Genomic DNA, 21,433 nt, shown 5'->3' on the forward strand with positions numbered 1-21,433 from the left:
GTCACGGAACGTGGCACGTGCATGCATGTTGGATACATGTCACTAATCTCTGAGTTTCAATCCTTATGTGTCTACACAGGTTTGATTAATTTAGATTTTAAATTTTTGTATGCACAGCCTAGTATATATACCGCTAGGAGCGGTGGGGTCACCTAGTGGTTAAAGCGTTCGCTCATCACGATGAAGACATGGGTTGGATTCCCCACATGGGTAGAATGTGTAAAGCCCATTACGGGCGTTCCCTGCCGTGATATTGCTGGAATACTGCTAAACGCGACGTAAAAACTAGAATCACTCAAATTACGAAATCAATAATATACTCACTGGGGAAAACTAGGTAGCATAGCAACCAAGCATTATGTATTACTCATACCATACATATATATGAGGATATAACTGTTTGCAAATGAAGTTATGTCAGCTGACAAATTTATGGTCTGTCACTAATTGAACCTAGTGTATTCTGACACCAAAAGTATGTTAAATGCGCTGTATTCATAACACAATATGACTTATGTTGATGAAGTTCATGCTAATCTACCCTATTGTATGTGATGCTATACTGCGGTTTATCTGAATGAGACTAGAAACATAAATACTCCAACGTCAATAAAGGATTACGACATCGACAGCTGTTCCCGAGTATAACAGCACATGACCTACTTGACACATCGGGAGAACACGAATTTTTATGCAATTCAAATTATATATTTCATTTCTTTTGTTTGTTTGTTTATGCTCAGGAACAGCCAAGCAATGAAATGGCGTCTTGCAAATTAGGCTGGACCATACAATCATGAACATCTCTCCGTGCAGGTTAGATATGATGACAATTGTCTTGAACCTCTGAAGATTGATATGTAACAATATCCACTTATACCAGAGACCATATAATAGATTATTATATGGTCTCTGCTTATACTGACAACATTTCCCAACTATGAAGGACTTTTTCCGTTTCACTAACTTTGACATGCTGTTGTGGTTCACAAAGTTGAAGAATTAAATATTTTGACTGAATTGAAATTGGGTCTTTCCTGAGCTTCCAAACGTCCACGCAAATCCTGTGAGTTTTGGAGAAGCCACACGGTATTATTTCCATAATCTCCTTGTCTAGGATACCTTGTGTATTGTGGAAATCCGTCCGTGATTAATCTGGGGGTAATAGCTGACCTCCCAGACATGGGTTGGGTGGTATATCTACCTTCAATATAAGGAAATCCATCACATAAGAAGAAAGGACATGTCATCAAGTCTTAAAGTTAAGTCTACGCACTTTCTAAGGTCACACTAAAGGCCTAAATAGCCAAGTGGTTAAAGCGTTCGTATGTTGTAACGAAGTCCCAGGTTTGATTCCACACACGGTTACACTGTGATGCCGATTTCTGGTGTCCCTCCGATGCAATACTACTGGCATATTGCCGGACCCACTCCCATAACACAAGGCATATCACAGACACATCACACATTACCTGCAGACACATAATTCCCTCATGTTATCAGTTTGGCGAAAACGGAAATCAGTCTTCTCCAATACGTATTCTTCAGTGCCTCAATATTTTACTGTTGTGTATTACTGAAGGTGGTCATGGTTGAAGTCGTATGCCAAAATGTTGGTACACTTCAGTATTGCTGTCCCTTTGTTGTCCCCTTCGTGATGTTTCTGCAATACTGATAAAAAGGCTAAATCCTCACTCAACAAGATTCATATTCAGTCTACGTCGGTCACACCGCCAACATGTGGGCTCCTTGTCAAATGTTGGCGACAGAGGAAAGAAAGAACAGCAATGGAGCCTTTCTATGAATCTGGTGACGTACGGCAGCCTGTACGGATCATGTTTTGTTACGTGATTATCATACGGTCCAGCGTCATCCTGTTTTGTCATGCCACGTTCCTCCAGTGTCCCTGTAAATATAATATTGATGCAGATATACACTCCTTTTCTTGTTTAATCAGTGCTGTGTTAGTAATGCAGGATTCCTGAGATTTAAAATTCTTTAGAGTGTATTTCAAATTTTATGGGAGAATAATTATCAAGGATGGACTTTTGGTGAACCGTCGAACACAGTAATAATGTATGTCATTTGTGTCTTCACTGGACTGGGTTTTTTTTTTTGTTGTTTTTTTGTCACTGGACTGTTTGGTGCGTGTCAGGCTCGATTCTTTAAACCGCGTTATGTAGCTAAAATATTGAGTGCACCCTAAAACAACAATCACCAACGACCATATCCTTTCAGTAGCCTAGGTTCCCATGAGGCCAAAAGAATATCATATAAACAAAAGAAATAGATACAACGTGTAAAAACACTTGCCATATTAAAGGTTGTGTAAGCATGTCTGAGTACACACTTACGTGATCAACAAAGAACATACCCGCAGCAAGGTTGTCTAGGACACAGCCAAACAGACTGGACACAAACATAGGATTAGACAATAGGACGGTCAGGACTTGATCAAACCCTTTGCTTCCTAAAAAGCAGAACAGCACAATTAAGCAGAATATAGTTTGTATCAATTAATTGCTTAAAAACAAACAGTAAATAAAAAACTTAACCAAAAAACCCAAACATACAGCGTAACGCTAACATCCAATGTTACGTTAGATAACAAGGTAACACCCATTCTAACGCTGGCACCTTCTGTAGCGGTAACACCCAGTCCAACGTTATATTTAGCACCTTTGTAACGTTAACACGCATCCAGATGTTAGCACCTGTAACGTTAACACCTATGCTACCGTTAGCACGTTCTGTAATGGTAACACCCAACCTAACGTTAGCGCCTTCTGTAACGGCAGGGGCGATGGGGTAGCCATGTGGTTAAAGCGTTCGCTCGTCACGACGAGGACCCGAGTTCGAATCCCACATGGGTACAATGTGTGAAGCCCGTTTCTGGTGTCCCCCGCCGTGATATTGCTGGAATATTGCTAAACGCGGCGTAAAACTAAACTCACTTAATCTGTAACGGTAACACCCAACCTAACGTTAGCACCTTCTGTAACGGTATCACACACTCTAAATAGCCCTGACAGTATCACCTGCTTTGACTCAGTAATGTAGTCTTTGTTGATAGGAATATATCCTGAAGATATATACTTTAGATACGTTTAATAACATTTTCTCTACCTCTGCTTCATCGCTGATTTCAGTGATTCATTAAAATACCTGTCATCAACAGCTGCCTTAACGCCGTGGACTCGGCAGATAGTCCAGAACGTAACCAGAGTTCCCCACCTGTTTTGATAAGGTCTTTGTTGGCGGCCATCCAATCTGGCAGGAGGAGACCCAGAGAGACAGCTATACCCAGGATTAGGAGGTTCCTGGGGGAAGACAGGTCGACTGACTTTAACATAGACACGCCCACAGCCGTCACTGTGCTCATTGCCACCAAGTTGACCCCGCCAACTACAGGGTCTGGGATGATTGTGAACACCGCCCCTACCTTGCCTACGACGCCCCCTACCATCAGAATCAAGGCCGCAGTCACAAACACTCTCCGACTTGCGACCTGTTGATAAGAAAAGTCAGTTCATAAAAAGTAAACAGTTGAAGTTGTAACTTCCCTGATGTGGTATCGAACCCCACACAAGTGACTGACACAAACACCCTCCGACTCACAACCTGTTGATAGGCTGTGGATATAATCTGTTTTAAGAACAACATGTTAATGTTCTATATGCTACCCGTCACGTGGGAACAACGTGTGAAACCTTTTCCTAGGTTCCATGTCGTGATAATATTGCTAACAGCAGAATACAAACTCACTCTTTCTTTAAGTTCACATTCAAACCATGTTAAGGCCTCTAGTACACAAACTCACTCTTTAAGTTCACATTCAAACCATGTTTAGGCCTCTAGTACACAAACTCACTCTTTAAGTTCACATTCAAACCATGTTTAGGCCTCTAGTACACAAACTCACTCTTTAAGTTCACATTCAAACCATGTTTAGGCCTCTAGTACACAAACTCACTCTTTAAGTTCACATTCAAACCATGTTTAGGCCTCTAGTACACAAACTCACTCTTTAAGTTCACATTCAAACCATGTTCAGGCCTCTAGTACACAAACTCACTCTTTAAGTTCACATTCAAACCATGTTTAGGCCTCTAGTACACAAATCATGCAACCTATTACGTAAATTTATAAACAAGTGAATTTATAATACGCCTTTTCCATGTACAAAATACATGCGCAAATCGCGAACACATTATTATCCGGGGCGGTGGTGTAGCCTAGTGGTTAAAGCGTTGGCTTGTCACGCCGAAGACCCGGGTTCGAATCCCCACATGGGCACAATGTGTGAAGCCAATTTCTGGTGTCCCCCGCCGTGACATTGCTGGAATATTGCTAAAAGCGGCGTAAAACTAAACTCAGTCAGTCAGTCAGTATTATTATCCCGAATAATTGTGATTGCCTGTGATTCCCTAGAAGGTAAATAGTCACATGACTTATCTCACCGGGTATCCATTTTCTGCTGGGTGAACAGAGGCAATTTTGAACAAACTCACTTCCCTATGGTGAGACCACACGTGTCACGATCTTCGTTGTGGGGGAAAGGCTGAAGTCCTAGAAACTCTCAGGAGTCAAGCTGCCAAACACCCATCCACGGACTCTCCGCGCTCAACGTTGCTTAACTTCAACTGAATTGTGACCTGAACTCTATGCACAGGACCACACACCACCACGTGTCCACTGCATCGCTAACCTAGTGGTTAAAGTGTTCGCGTGATACGCCGAAGACATGGGTAAGATTCCCCACATGGGTACAATGTCTGAAGCCCTAACTGGTGACCCCGTCATGATATTGCTGGAACAGTGCTAAAAGCGGCGTAAACCTAAACTCACTCAAGGTGACTATACTTCCCATCAAAAGTTTAGACTCACTTTAAACACTCACTATATGTTATGTATATGTATGGTTACATCAAATATTGATTTCTCCACTAACTTGGGGGAACCAACTGCACACCTTATGCAGATGAATTGCACGAGGATCATGCATCAAACTTCTGAAAAGCATGTGCAAATATCGTGGTTGACTCATGTCGTCATAGAGCAATGATCACGCAGTTGATCACAGGATTATATGGTCCAGACTCGACTCATCGGGTGAAGAGTAAGAGAAGAAGCGTGCGTAAAAAGAAATGGAGGCAACTGAGAGAGCTCGTGGATTCGTGGATAATATACTACCCATCAAAAGTTTCGACTCACTGAAAGCGCTCACTACAGTACAACCAGAAATTATTGAGAATTTAAGATTGTAAGTTTTTATATTTTTTTCACTCATTACTCACGTATTAAATGTGACTATTAGCAGAACATAACTCCAGATTCAAAGACAGGTGAACAGTTAGTATTTTGTCAAGTCACCATGGGCAGCAATGCAGGCTTCAATGCGGCAGGGCATACTACTGATAAAAGAAGTTAGAAAGTTGTGGTCCATACTGTCCAATATCGGACCACCTCTTCTTTCATTTCAGCAATATTTGTCAGATTTTTCTTATTGACACTTTCCTTCATAAGTTCCCAAACATTTCCTATTGGATTTAGGTCAGGGCTATAGCTTGGCCAATCTAATAATGTCATATTTTGGGTCCGAAACCAGGCCTGTGAATGCTTTGAACGATGTTTTGGGTCGTTGTCCTGCTGGAAAATCCAAAAATTTCCATAGAACACATGAGCAGATGGAAGTAAATGTCCCTCGAGAATATACATGTACCGCTCACTGTTCATATTCCCTTCAAATACACAGAGGGGCGTTGTCCCTAACACAGGTATTCCATCCCACACGTTAAATTTGGGACTGTACTTTGGGCGCTGATACAAAGGTTTTTCAGTTTGTTTGGTCCAGAATTTCAGTGTATTAGGAAACAGCCACACAGAACTTTCATCTGAGAAAATCACATTGTCCCAGTTAAAATTTCTATGCTGTAAGCACCAGTTCAACCATCGGTCCTTTTGTTCAGGTTTCATGATCGGTGATGGAATTCCTCGACTTTTCTGCCAACCCATTGCATGCAGCTCAGTTCTAATTGTCTCCTTACAGACAGCCACAGGTCCTCTATCAATCATATCCAGCCTTAAGTTTTCTAAACTCCTTCGTTTGTTTTTAGAAACAAGAATACCAAGCCGCCTCCTGTCACCGACAGTCAATTTTCTGGGCCTACCTGCGCATCCCTTGTGCTCAATGCCATATCCATTTTCAATATTTTTCAAAACGGGATAAACAGTGGACAAAGGGATGCCTGTTCTACTTGAAATCACTTTAGCTGATCTGATGTCCTTGTTGTAATACTTTAAAATCAACTTCCTCTTCTCTAAATCATTCATACTGAGGATCACTGAAAATGTCGTCTGCTAGCAAGTAAACAAAGGGGATAGCTCTTCACAAACTAATGAAAAAGTATTAACGGAGTTGTCTCTCTTGAATGAAACGAAGCACTTGATAGCTGGTCAAGGTTGTTTATACTAGAAATCCAATTAAACATATTCCTAAAATTCTCAATAATTTCATACTATATATGTTATGTATATATCGAACATCCCGGGTTACATCGAAGATGAAATTCTCCACTAACTTAGGGAAAACCAACTGCAAAGCTTATAGAGATGAATTACACGAGGATGATGCATCAAATTGCTGAGAAGCATGTGCAAATATCGTGCATGTGAACAGCTTCGTTTTGGTGTAAAGTTTTGTTAAGAATTTGCCAATTTTCACTGAGTTTCATCATTTATTGAACTCATGACAATATTCTTTTCAACGTTACAAATTTGTTTTACAATGCATCAGTTCATGTGTAAAAAGTACCTTTAAACAGTATGGGATATTTTGCAAAATTTAGTTTAGAACAGTTGCCTGAAGTAAGTGGCTACATTTACACTAGTGAGTCTAAACTTTTGATGGGAAGTATATATAGTCTGTAGGCACTGATCATGCTCAATTGTAGTAGTGAGATTGTCTGTTGATTGAGCTCACCTTGGTGACCGCGACCACACCCAGACTCTGTACATACGTCATGCTGGACATGACCCCTCCCAGCATGCCGCTGATGACGCCGGTGACCCCATTCACCGCTACCCCCCTGTTGATGGCGTGGGCCGGGAGGTGAGGCAGCTGCACTACACGTGATATTGCAGAGTAGTTGCCGGGCATCTCGATTATCGCCACCAGGATCACGGTTATCATGGCTGTCGACCCTGTAGAACTGATGGTCGGTAGTCCATACGGAACTGCAAGACACGAGAGGAATAATTACTACAAGCTTCATTCTGTATCATAAATATATTTATAAAAAGAAGGGGATATTCAGTGAGTGAGTGAGTTTAGTTTCACGCCGCTTTTAGCAATATTCTAGCAATATCACGGCGGGGCTCACCAGAAATAGGCTTCACATATTGTACCCATGTGGGGAATCGAACCCGGGTCTTCGGCGTGACGAACGAACGCTTTAACCACTACGCTACCCCACCGCCCCGGAATATTCACTAAAAGCGTATCACAACTGTTGATATTATATATCTTTAATGAGATAAATAGTGCAACAGGGACATCTGACTGAGATTTGTATTTGTTGTTAAACTTCAGGTGACCAAAGATGCTGTCAGCTGATTAACCAAAGCGCCCTGTTGTCCATCACGTCATTTACCATGAAAAGCCAAACTCATTAATATCGCGTGAATCCGCTTCTATTCTCAAAACAATCCCGGACTCGACGAGACAGTCCAGTGTTAAGTTGGTTTATTCCATCCAATTCTTCCGGCATAGCATCGTTAAGTTCGTTGGAAGTGGTCGGTGGTTGTTGACGGTGACGTTCACGCCGTTATCCCAGCCCTATTCGATGTACATACATCGTTTGCCCAACGACGACTGGACCAACACTGCCGCTCTTGACATCCATTGTTATACCAGACATGTTCGATGGACTTACTCAGGATAACTCGTGGAAGTCGGGCATTCAGGTTGCATCTTCATAACCGATTACTAATTTCCTGTCCACGCACTCTAACACATGTGGCACTGTGAAGCTCATCTCCAATTTGAGATACTCTTGTGTACCAGTTGTCACCCTTGGTTGACTAGATCGACGTCTGTCATTTTGTTTGTTGATAACGTGATTGCAATGCGCTAATGGCTGACTGTGAAACATTAAGAGCTCGTGCCACAATACCTTGTCTTGTTCTAACTTTAGTTATGCCGATTTCCACGTGGCCGCTAACGACGCAAGCGGCGCATGTCAAAAACGTCCGACTGGGCTTAAAACAATATCGGAGCAAGTTTCAGTCTGTTTTCTATCACTGAAATGAACAGCAAAACAGTCACGTTTCACTGTAAATTTCGAATTGTACCCCAACTATGTACGTAATGAAAAATAACGCTTGCACGAAATTGGCTTGTTTGCACGAAATTAATGACAGGTTGTGAATGGAAAAATAAGTTTCCTAACCCATATACGATCAAACAACTTGGTTCCCAATAATATCACCCCAAAATGGAACTTCCCCAACGTATTAATGGTATATGTTAATGGAATATTGATCTTTAAATAGTTGATCATATAGGTAACATTTGTAACGATACCACACCAATGACAATCTTCCAAGAAAACCTCCCCCACACTTACACGGTGAAGGTAAGAAGATCCATGGTGCATCATACAGGACCCTCATCCTGACGTCAGTCCTGGCCATGTGACCATAAATGGTAGAGTTACTAGGCAACGTGTTTGTCATGGTCAGCACGTGACACGTCAACCACGACACAGCAACCGCCAGGATTATCTAAAAGTACACGTGAATATAACTGTTATTTGACACACAGCACCGCGTGTAGTTCAGATAGCCTCCTTGAACTAAATGTTAATTGTATGCAAAACCCGAGCGAGGTGGGTTTGACGCTTCTCTACACAGTATTTCAGTTACATCATGGCTGACACTGAGAGGGGTCCCTGAGCACTTTTGCAAACAAAAGCCACTAAACTATTTCCATAAGTCCACATCTCGTCCAAAAGGAGACTGCGTGTGCGATGGTGTGTGTGGTGTGTGGAGTGTGGAGTGTGGAGTGTGTGGTGGTGGTGGTGTGTGTGTTTTGAAAATGACTAAAGACCGCATTGAAGTTAATGTTGAGCATTGGCGGAGCCAAGGGTGTGTGTGTGCGTGTGTGTGTGTGTGTGTGTGTGCGCGCGCGTGTGCGTGCGTGCGTGCGTGTGTGTGTGTGTTGAATGGTGTGTATCATGGTATGTATAATGGAATGTATCATAGCATGTATCATATAATGTATCATAGAATGTATCATATAATATATCATAGAATGTATCATGGTATATATCATGGTATGTATCATGTAATGTATCATGTAATGTATGTATCATCATGGTATGTATCATAGAATGTATCATGTTATGTATCATGGTATGTATCATGTAATGTATCATAGCATGTATCATGGTATGTATCATGGAATGTATCATAGCATGTATCATGGTATGTATCATGCAATGTATGATAGCTTGTATCATGGTATGTATCATGGTATGAATCATGTAATGTATCATGGTATGTATCATATAATGTATCATATAATGTATCATGGAATGTATCATGGAATGTATCATGTAATGTATGATAACATGTATCATGGTATGTATCATGGTCTGTATCATAGCAAGTATCATGGTATGTATCATGTAATGTATCATAGCATGCATCATGATATGTATCATGTAATGTATCATAGCAAGTATCATGGTATGTATCATGTAATGTATCATAGCATGCATCATGGTATGTATCATGTAATGTATCATAGCATGTATCATGGTATGTATCAATTCATGTATCATAGCCTGTATCATGGTATGTATCATGTAATGTATGATAACATGTATCATAGAATGCATCATGGTATGTATCATGTAATGTATCATATCATGTATCATGGAATGTATCATGTAATGTATGATAACATGTATTATATGTATCATGGTATGTATCATGTATTATATGTATCATGGTATGTATCATGGTATTTATCATGGTATGTATCATGGTATGTATCAATTCATGTATCATAGCCTGTATCATGGTATGAATCATGTTATGTATGATAGCTTGTATCATGTAATGTTTCATAGCATGTATCATGGTCTGTATCATGTAATGTATCATAGTATGTATCATGGTTTGTATCATAACATGTATCATAGCATGTATCATGAAATGTATCATGTAATGTATCATAGTATGTATCATAGCATGTATCATAGTATGTATCATGGTATGTACCAACAAAAACGTGACGGACCAATGGGGACGCCCTTTAACAATCATACACATATCTAGTAATGGACATTTAGAAAGTAACATTGTTATTAAACATTTAGGTTCTTTTGTATTTTGTCCTTTCAGAGATGGTCGGGTGAAAGTATGCAAGGATATGAGTAGCGTCATCCCGAAATATGATAAGCCTTTGACATGGTCATTATCTTCAGTACATTGGTACATAAAATAATCTCTGGCATCCACGTCAATCCTTGCCGTAATAAATGGCCGGTCCCTAGTGAAACAATGGAGCCTATACTCACCGCATTCAACTGAAATAGAGGGTATCGTGTCACAGAACACTTCCGATGGTTGAGTGTCAGGAACGGAATTTTCACATTCACGAGGAACACCGCGAACAGGATGGATAGGAATGTTGTCCTACAAGAAATATCACAACATAAAGTTACCGGACTACATGCTTTTCTTTCACATTGTTACAACCGATGTTTTTACAGAACTTTAACTTATGTACTGACAGTGTGTCAATTACTGACTTTTCACAAGCTTTATGTAACACCACTTACAAGCTGGCTATTCCCCAGTGTTGTTCACACAGTGGTATCATGTACCGACAGAGAGTCACGCCCAGAACAGTCACGCAGGGGGCCAGAGTCAGAGGACCGATGAACCGGATGAGGAACCCCAGTGTTCCCGAGACTCCCAGAAGAAACTGAACTCCTGACGCCAGCATCAGGTTGCCCTGGATCTGGATACAGCAGCATGTAACATATGAGCATCATCAAACAATCAAACATGTATCAAACATTATCATGTCTTGTGACAATACCTTGACAATGTCATGTTTAGTATCGTAACCAAATATTTTCCAACTAAATCCACTAGCGCAGGTGATGAAAGGCTGATCATGTCATGACTTCAATTGTCCACATGCCCACGGTCATCGAATTAGTATTTTACCTCGACTATAGTTTTATTTCACCAACGGTCTATCCGATGTATGCATACATTTCCAACACATAATCGGACCCATGTTATTTTACATACATCTTTTCTCAACAACGGTTTTAGGCTTGGCGAGGTCAAGAGTATTTATTGGTTTTGAAAGGAAACAAGCCATCTGGTTTGGCCCATGGCAAGAAACAACGATCTCACCTCCGTCATCCTCATCTTCCAGGGAACGATTGTCGTGTCATTGCCTGGTCTACTTTCTCTCAAGGAGGCTGAGTATAACAAAACACATGTTGTGAAATCTATACCTCACCCGTCGCGTTAACAATCATGTTTTATGCAAAACAAATCAGAAAAAAATAGTTCATCATCATCATCATCATCATCATTGGATATTTATATAGCGCACATATCCACGCACTAATGCATGCTCAAGGTGCTGGTATCTTTTTCCCTCGATCACTGGATGTCAATCTCAACGGCACATCTTATGATGAATCTCAACTGCCTGGGGATAATACAACTCTTGCTGCCACAAGGCGCACCGAGTTATTGCGGCTTTCCCATCCTTACGAGTTTGCCAATTAGCAATTTTAATAACACTTCTGATATCATTTTAGATGCAACATAATAAATATTGTAAAATATACTTTCCAAATAAATAGCGGATATTCGAAAGCAGCAGATGATGACAGAAATACCAAGAAGGATCGTGCGATGGTAAAGGGTGGTAAGGAAAAAAGGACAGGTGTAGTGTGAGGGTGCAAACATCCATGAAAGTGACCAGGGATGTGTTGTCACAGAAATGAACGTTTGGGATGACTTGATCAGTAACTGGTCACAAAACGTTAACAGTTGGTCAAATATTGACACGACAATGGGAATGAAAATATGGGTCTTGCCAACTTTTTTGCAGCGCTTTTCCCATTTGGGCTAACGTAGAGGGTACAGTACACGTCTCCCGATCACGTCACGGCCGTGCTCCATCGGGACACGGGCGTAAACGCCACAACTATCTACGCATGTGTGTTAGTCTCGGACGTTCGGTCCTATATGCAGTGATCCTCTCATTTCAGAACCACCCCTTAACAGCTTTAGGTTGACGTTCCCATGATATTTATTAGGACACCCCCAGAAACGCCCTGGACAATCAGAGAGTCCACTTAACACTTTACGTGTCGACGTTCTGTACATCATAGAAGATTTCTCCAACCTTCTCCGATGGCCTCCGGTGACACGCTCTTGTCGCACTAGTAACGGACAACGGTAGAACACAGTGCGGTAACCCACGGTGGTGGTGGTGTGTGTGTGCGCGCGCGCGTGTGTGTTTGTGCGTGTGTGTGTGTGTGTGTGTGTGGGGGGGGGGGTTTGTAGCAACACAAGGGTAATGTAACACACTGGTCAGGCACAAGGGCAACGGACAAAGGGGACACAACACACAGTGCGGACACAGACAGGTGGGAAACACTTGCAGTACGTACCATCAGTGAGTTTCGGGTCACTTACAATGACAACAATGCCCACCAAGATGGTCCCTGCAGGCCCTTCTATTACCGGTAATCTACAACGAAGGGTAGAGTAAACAAAGTGCACTTCAATAGTGTTGATTGAGACATAAATAAAATATGATTTGAAAATACATACCTGCAGTCAAACGTTTTCCAGTTGGCTCCACTGCAATAATGACAGTGACTTTAACTATACTCAGAGGCAAAAGTTATTGTATCATGGAACTATTTCAGTGGAAAACTAATGAATGATTTTTTTTATTTGAACCAAGTTGATAGTGCATAAAAATCATCGAAGACATGCAATGAAGCAGTTGTTGCACGAATGAACTCTTAAGAAGTGCATCAGCAGGAAAAAAAAACACCTTCTGTTCATCGTTCTGGAACACGGATCGGATGTGTGTGTGTGTGTGGACAGCTACAGGTATGCTTCAGTCTGGTATCAGTGTGACGATGATTGTCGATTCAACGGCCATGGAAATATTATTAATCGCGACGCTTACCGCAAACCATTCAAGTTATAGACCGTCCCCGTAGTAGTCGTCCTCCAGTAACGCCCTCATATCAAGAGAGAACCACGCACCTCACCAGCAACCCTCACAAACCGTGCCACGCTTGGCAACTGTGCTTGGGTTGGCGACGACGCCCGTTTTCCTCTACCCCTATTGAATCATCACCACACAATTGGACCGAGGACAAACAACAATTTGGAAGGATTTCATGGTCGTGTGAACAGAAGTCTCCCACATCAGCACCCAAACCTGTACCGATTTGTGGACCTGATCCAAGGCATAGAGACATCGGCAGGCGCTAAGCTAACGCAGATTGACTTTGGTGCCGCTCCCCCACCCAGGAAGAAGGTGTACATAGAGTCTGAGGGGAGACTGCTCCGGTTGAAAGAGAAGCTGACAAGTGGCCAGAAGACATCTGTTCAATTCCTGGATGCTGTTGGACACCTATTGAAACTGGGCTGACAATATTGAACACTGCTCTAATATAATCAGTTCTGACTGATTTCATACTGATTTGCTTACTTGTACTGGATGTGATCATTATTTTTATTGTTATCATTATATATATTATATATATTAAAAAGTCTTCCCTGATTTCTTACATTTCTGTTATTTGTTTTATGGGCCATTCCTATTTCATTGAGAGGTAACATGCAGGGGATTAGCTGTGCACTGAACAAGATAGTTTGTTGTTTTAACCTATCTGACAAATGGCACGTCTGACAAATGGGAGGATACCCACCAAGCCCGACGGCCTATTCTGACGCTGGAAATCGACGTCGACGTCTCCAGTTAAGCAGACAATACTTGTGATGGCGAGCACTGTCTTTTAGAAGTGTACTCTTCACGGATAAGTCACAAATATGCAAGATGCACTGCTCTTACGGACTGTTGCCGTACCTTGAAACATTCGCGGCAGTATAAGTTTAGCACCGATTCTGTTGGATTTGTGTGTGTAACAATAAGTTTTGCCTTTGAGTATATACATTCCACACCTGAATTCTATTAATTCATAGCCCTGCAGCATCCAGTACATACACGATTCCAGGGGTGGAAATAGCTTTAAAATTGATAGTGTACTCCGGTATAGTGGCACATGTAAAGTCATTTGTCCTGATATTTTTCCAGTATACCGACCGTTTTCTTGCTGATTTTTTAAATAAACAACATAATTAACATTGGAAAGTCAACTGGACACCGGTACAGTGTGATAGAAAAAAAATTTGACGTCGGGCAATTTATTTCCGACAGACAATATACCTACACTGGACTCGGACAGTAGGGCAATTACCTACACCATGACACAGTTAAACAGACTATATACCTACACCAGACACAGATCTTAGGCTATCTACAGTAGACATTCAAATTACCTACACCATGACACAGACACTTCAACAGTTCTTCCTACATTCCTACACCAGACACAGATCTTCAACAGACTACATTCCTACACCAGACACAGATCTTCAACAGACTACATACCTACACCAGACACAGATCTTCAACAGACTACATACCTACACCAGACACAGATCTTCAACAGACTACATACCTACACCAGACACAGTTCTTCAACAGCCTACATTCCTACACCAGACACAGTTCTTCAACAGCCTACATTCCTACACCAGACACAGATCTTCAACAGACTACATAAAAATGCCAGACACAGATCTTCAACAGACTACACACCTACACCAGACACAGATCTTCAACAAAGTACATAGCTACACCAGACACAGATCTTCAACAGACTACATTCCTACACCAGATACAGATCTTCAACAGACTACATAAAAACGCCAGACACAGATCTTCAACAGAGTGAGTGAGTGGGTTTTACGTCGCATACAGCAATATTCCAGCTATATGGCGGAGGTCTGTAAATATTCGAGTCTGGACCAGACAATCCAGTGATCAAAAGCATGAGCATCAATCTGCGCAATTGGGAACCGATGACATGTGTCAACGAAGCCAGCGAGCCTGACCACCCGATCCCGTTAGTCGCCTCTTACGACAAGCATGGGTTACTGAAGGTTCATTCTAACCCGGACCCGGACCGGGTTTCTTCAACAGACCACATACCTACACCAGACGCAGATCTTCAACAGACCACATACCTACACCAGACGCAGATCTTCAACAGACCACATACCTACACCAGACGCAGATCTTCAACAGACCACATACCTACACCAGACGCAGATCTTCAACAGACCACACACCTACACCAGACGCGGATCTTCAACAGACCACATACCTACACCAGACGCAGATCTTCAACAGACCACATACCTTCACCAGACGCAGAACTTCAACAGACCACATACCTGCACCAGACGCAGATCTTCAACAGACCACATACCTACACCAGACACAGATCTTCAACAGACCACATACTTACACCAGACACAGATCTTCAACAGACTACATACCTACATCCAACACAGATCTGCAGTAATGTGGCCACTCCACTGGTAAAGAGGCACAAGCTGAGAAGTTCGGCCCTCATCCCATACTCTTCTCCTGCTCCTGTAAGGCTGGCAATCAATACCGCCGCTGGCAGAGATCCCGTTATTACTTGAAACGCTTGCTGAAAAATAATACATTATTACATGATTAACACGCTATAAAAAAGTGAAATATCAGTTTGCCCGCTCGCTACCGACAATGAGATTGAGCATAGTTTTAACATTTTTACTTCCAGCAATGTAGAATCGTACTAGGACCCTCCCGCATGTCGAGCGAAAACTTACTAACGTGCTATCACTCTGGCCTACCTATCTGATTTAGTAATGGTGCTTGTAGGGGAAACAGGATATGTTATGATTTTGTCTGCCAATGCCGCTTGGTGACGGAGTCAAGCCTGTCTCATCTCTGAGATGGGTTTTTTACAACTCACATTGACCCGTATTTCCACTGGAGTAGATATTTACAAACATTAAATTTATCAGATGTCTATAAAATTTACAGGTGACCTGGTCTGTAAATATTACAAACACTGAAATGTCATAACAAACGTAATTCAGAGTGACTTGCCATGCCTCATCTAACTATTTAATTATTTCCTGAATAGGTGCCACATCTATATTTAAAATAACAACAGCAGCAGCAGCAGCAACAGCAACAACAACAAAAATGATTACAACAACAACATTATAAGAAACAACAGAAATAATACATTCACGTATGGGAGGGGTTCCTTGCCATCTCGTGGAAGTCAGGCCAGAGGGATGTAGCTAAGAGGCTCAAAATTCCCCAAATAAGGACAAACTTCGGGCAGGATAAAAGCATAAATGAATTAGCAAAATCTATAAATAGTTATGCTGTGTCCGTCCTTCGTTGTTGCCTTGGTGTTGTTGATTGGTCGAGACAAGAAATTCGGGGTATTGATATCCCCTCACGAAGAACAGCGTGAGACAATACATCCACTACCACTTCCCTCAATCGCTCATATTTACCAGCAAGAGGAGAAAGCCATTGAAATGCCGTGCCGCTAAGCCAAAACATTGTCCCACATACTTCAGTAAGTTGTATTATCTGCATGCCAAAGGTAAGGATATTTAGGGAGTATTGTTTTTTTACTATAAACAAAAAGTAGAAAAACACTAGAATACTTCATGTCTGTGTTATAAATATAGACATAAAAAGAAGGGAGCGCAGCTCACATATCCCCGCTCCCTGGTTTTATCGTAAACAGCAACGGTAACAACAACGGGTTATTTATCCCATAATAATGAAAGACATATCTAATGAGTAAAACTGATATCAAATTCGTATGTACAAAGTAAGCTATTCAATTAATGAACCAAGATTGCATACAAAAACAACAACACATGGCGTATGCTACAGTAGACCGCTTTGTCAACGGCATTCAATATTCATTTACAACGCTGGTATCATATGGGAACTGTTGTAGATATGTGTTATTATCAATCTTTCTATGGACATCCTTTGATAGTCTTTTTGTTTAAATTCATTTACTGATTTAATATATTTTTCATTGTGTGAATGTTCACCTACGTTCACTTTCATCTACCTGTAAGGAACCGACAGTTTAAATTCCATTGAGCATGTTTACCTGTGTAGACAGGCAGACTCGGGCATACGATTTAAAGGGTATGCACATCACATAACCTACAAGGTAGAATTCCCGGAATATTTAAATAGTTTGTTGCACATTTAAACACAAGGTGATTATTGCTAACATCTCCGAATGGCTTGTCAAGATCTGACCAGGCACATGTATATGGACAGATGACACTGGCTTCTTGGCGCAACTCATCTGAAGTCGCCATACCCAGGACACTGTCTACTCATCAATCTCGTCTTCAATGCTTGAGTTCATACACTGGGGTACACACGTTATTACTGAGGAAGATTTTCCTATCGGCCCTTTCCCAGTATTATTGGTGCTACACCACACCGGAAGTTGGCTAAGGCACTGCGGTAACATCCGGGTAGTCTGACTGACACATAGACCGGATACCACTGATGTTCATGCACCTGCACCATTGTCGTTACTCGGGTAAACTCTGACTTATGTCGATAGGGAGCCATCCCAAGTCTCTAAATACTGCATCAGTGGGTACATATCTTCCAACTTCCAAACGTAAACGGCCTGGGGCTCCTTTCACGAAGCAACCTTTACTAAGGTTAACCTTAACTCCTATTCTTTAACATTGCACTAAGGTTACCTTAGTGACTTACGATCACCTTAGTGCTTTGTGAAAGGAGGCCCTGGTCCATTCTAAAATGCGTCGATGGACGAAAGCTCTCTTTGTACCCATGCTGTTGCCCCGTATGTTATTACAGGTTAAACCAGACAGTTTTGTGAACACATTGTAGTCAACACATCCTATCCCTTTATACCTGACAATTACAAAACGCAGTGCAGTACTTGATGCTTGAGCAACAGTGTTAGCTGCAATATTGTAATCTAGATTGGTTGGTTGGTGTTTAACGCCACTCTCAGCAGTATTCCAGCTGTATGGCATGTGTTTGCATGTGCTTCATTGTAGGACATGACTGAAATCCACGGAAGTCATGCTATCAAAAAGACGTTATTTTATTCCGAGCGTTCAGTGCTGACCTCCAGATTTTCCTAAGTACACATTTGCATTCTGAACCTGCCCCCCGATGGTCTGCTCCTCCACGTGTACTTTAGAGAAATATCCTACCACCTTTGCAACACCAACAATCCCCTGTCTGAAGTTAAAAAAACGAAAACCTGATTTAAGACTTGTCGCAGATTATTCGTTTGGGGACTCGACTTCCACGTTAAGTGATTAACGTCCGTTTCAGAAAGCCTCCGTTATGCAAATTTTATCATGGTGAAGTGTTTGTGCTTAAACAGGCAATAACGTATTACCATGTGCAACGTTGCCATTGCAAGGTTACTTGCCTCAGGTGCAACTATAGATAAACGGAAGTGTCATTAAATTTGTGATCAGTGATGTGAACGAAAATACAGCTGACACACTTTCATATGGAGCGACTGTCACAACAGATGCATGTTGTGTTAATACATTCAATGATCTGTCATCACGGGTTGATGCTTCATTAAAGAGAGCAGTGTTTACTGATGACCAATTTTGTTACTGCTGCATCTCTCCAGAATATACAGGTCACAGGTGTTGCTGTGTAATGGACTCTTGATTAGTTTCGAGGCACATTCCGGAAACTCACGGTATACGGCTGTTTTGCTTATATTTGTATTTGTATGTTTATTATTCATTGAAATGTTTGTGAACTCTTTACACATTCCCCACGTTTTCTCACGCCAACAGGCGAAGGCGACCCCAAAGCACATATAACATTTTAAGTTTAAATCAACCACATGAAATGTTAGGGGATCAAACCCTGAAATTTCATCACTGCTACACACTACCCCTACAAAGAAATTGGCGTCCCCGCCATTAACCAGGACCTTGAATGACTGACAGCAGTACATCAGACACTTTAGGAGAGAGATGTTCAAAAGTTCCACTCGTTGCCACTCGCTGCCTTTTCGAGCCACTCTGGCGGACGCACTGCATGTGCCATCACGAAGTCGACACTTGTATGCCATGCTGGTTTGCGTCTCTGTCGTCCAGAACGACGTGGTTCGTTATCGGAAGTGCGATTCTGTACTTCTCTTGACACAGTAGCACTGTTTTCATCCAACTCTGTAGTATTTTCTTCAGCATTTTCTTGAGATAATGTCGCAGTTTCTGACTCGATAGCTTCATCAGCAGACTCTGATCTAGAATCTTCACTATCTGACACAGAATCACTCGATTCATCATCGTCATTGCCATTATCATCATCATGTTTTGATACTACCACTTCGTCAGTCTCAGTTGATGTTCCTGGAATTGAGGCACCTGACTGCTCTATGGCATCTGTTACGTTCAAAACACATGTCTGTCTCATCATGCTGAGAATATTCACTTGTTGGATTATCAGTAACCTGGTTCTTATCAGTCACCCATGTGTCACTCATATGTCGGTCACCCGGGTGTCAGTCACCCATGTGTCAGTCACCAGGTGTCATGATTAGTCACCCAGGTGTCAGTCAAAAACATAGGTATCTCCCGCATGTCAGGTTACACAAATTGGAAACTGACTCACCTGTAGACCATTTATGAGCAAACTAGGGAGGGGCGGTGATGTATCCACGGGGTAGAGAAGCTGCCTGTCAACCCGCACTTCACCATCCACCTCTTGTGGGTGCGTACATTCCTCCATCCTCGAGTATGTTGATGTACCACGTGTAACAGTACGTTACCTGCTACATGCAGCAGCTGTAACAGCGAGTGACAGGATGTTATTGATTCTACATCATCCACATGTCACCAGTGACATATGGTGGCAGAGAAAACAGTCAGCTGGTTATAATTCACAGAATATCTGAAAACATATTCATTATTTTTCTTTTCCGTGATTTTCTGCGATAGCCTTCAATGTCACCTTTGCTCTTATTGTTGTACAGATACAAGCTTCAATAATGCATTCGGCATGAAAGCATGTGTGTCGTATTAATGTATGTGACCATCTCACAGAAACCAGGTCGTTACACATAATCATTTAGTGTGATTTTGATCAAATATTCATATTCACTTTGAGTACAGTATTCGCGATGCTCAGATATAAGGCATTGTTATCCCCCCAGTAGGTTGAGTAAGTGGGACTGAGCCCGGATGAGCAGCCTAGAGGTTCGTTAAAGCGTCGAAGTCGTGTACTAATCCCGATGTTGATCCCAAAACAGGTACAATATGTGAATCTCGTGGCTGGTGTCCCCGTCTTGATATTGCTGCGATATAATTATAATGACATCAAGCCAAACACACTCGCTTGTTGTACATGGTTGTTACATGGCTTAGGGACGGTGGGGTAGCCTAGTGGTTAAAGCGTTGGCTCGCCACGCCGAAGACCCGGGTTCGATTCCCCACATGGGCACAATGTGTTAAGCCCATTTCTGGTGTCCCCGGCCGTGATATTGTTGGAATATTGCTAAAAGCGGCGTAAAACTAAACTCAGTCAGTCAGTACATGGCTATTCGTCTATAACACCCTTCTTCATTACAGTCGTTAGTTCGGTGTTCAGTGTTTTCTTACATCAGTGCCTCGGCAGATTATTTTGCCTTACCGACACATTCGAAGCAGTTACATACGGGGTTTTTTCTATTCATTTTCTTATGTTATTTTTACAAATATTTCACTTTCATCTGCATTTTTGCGAATATAGATAAATGGAAACAGGATTGTTTGTTTGTAAACAAAGGTCAGGTGACTGAACATCGCAGGCGGTTTCCGACATGTATGCTTTCTGATGAACTTTTATAGTATTATTGTATAAGTTTAAACATTTACCAATAATATCAGCCTTTATGAAATACAGTGTACATATATAAACTTACCCACTTTCTTCTTTATCATAACGAGCCTTGTATCCGAATGTGATACATGACACTCCGCTGTGCTGTACCTACAGGTGGAAAATGTGCATGTCCCTGCATGTCCCTGCATGTCCCTTGAGCGTGTAAAGCCATCAGCTGCTCTTGATACGTTATTACTACGTAACTGATACGCCTTTAATACAACATTGCATATAATCTTATTTAAGTTTCATTTGGATGAAATCTTCATGTGTTATTGATATAGATAATATGAAGATATTCATTGTGATTTCTAA

General features: G+C 41.7%; 1 protein-coding gene across 1 annotated transcript; it reads right to left on the reverse strand.

Annotated features, from left to right (window-relative positions):
- Window positions 1-323: 323 nt before the first annotated feature.
- On the reverse strand, window positions 324-21,209 carry LOC124258446 (solute carrier family 23 member 2-like). The gene is made up of 12 exons (XM_046692542.1): window positions 21,159-21,209; window positions 19,871-20,043; window positions 15,694-15,851; window positions 12,717-12,796; window positions 11,440-11,507; window positions 10,851-11,032; window positions 10,587-10,704; window positions 8,628-8,784; window positions 6,983-7,236; window positions 3,235-3,508; window positions 2,375-2,470; window positions 324-1,906 (listed from the first exon to the last, which is right to left on the reverse strand). Exons 2-12 carry the CDS (start codon window positions 19,985-19,987, stop codon window positions 1,692-1,694), a joined length of 1,719 nt encoding a protein of 572 aa, XP_046548498.1. The 5' UTR covers window positions 19,988-20,043; window positions 21,159-21,209; the 3' UTR covers window positions 324-1,691.
- Window positions 21,210-21,433: the final 224 nt, after the last annotated feature.

Source organism: Haliotis rubra, unplaced genomic scaffold (genome assembly GCF_003918875.1).
Source record: "Haliotis rubra isolate DU_JTF1 unplaced genomic scaffold, ASM391887v1 Scf693, whole genome shotgun sequence".
In the NCBI taxonomy this organism is placed as follows: Eukaryota; Metazoa; Mollusca; class Gastropoda; order Lepetellida; family Haliotidae; genus Haliotis; species Haliotis rubra.

Coding starts and splice junctions, on each gene's coding strand:
- LOC124258446 (XM_046692542.1), bottom strand. CDS start 19,987: ATGGAGGAATGTACGCACCCACAAGAGGTGGATGGTGAAGTGCGGGTT. Junction 12,797..15,693: donor CAGATCTGTGTTGGATGTAG/GTATGTAGTCTG, acceptor CCTTCGTTGTAG/ATTACCGGTAATAGAAGGGC. Junction 1,907..2,374: donor CCTAGACAACCTTGCTGCGG/GTATGTTCTTTG, acceptor TTATATTTACAG/GGACACTGGAGGAACGTGGC.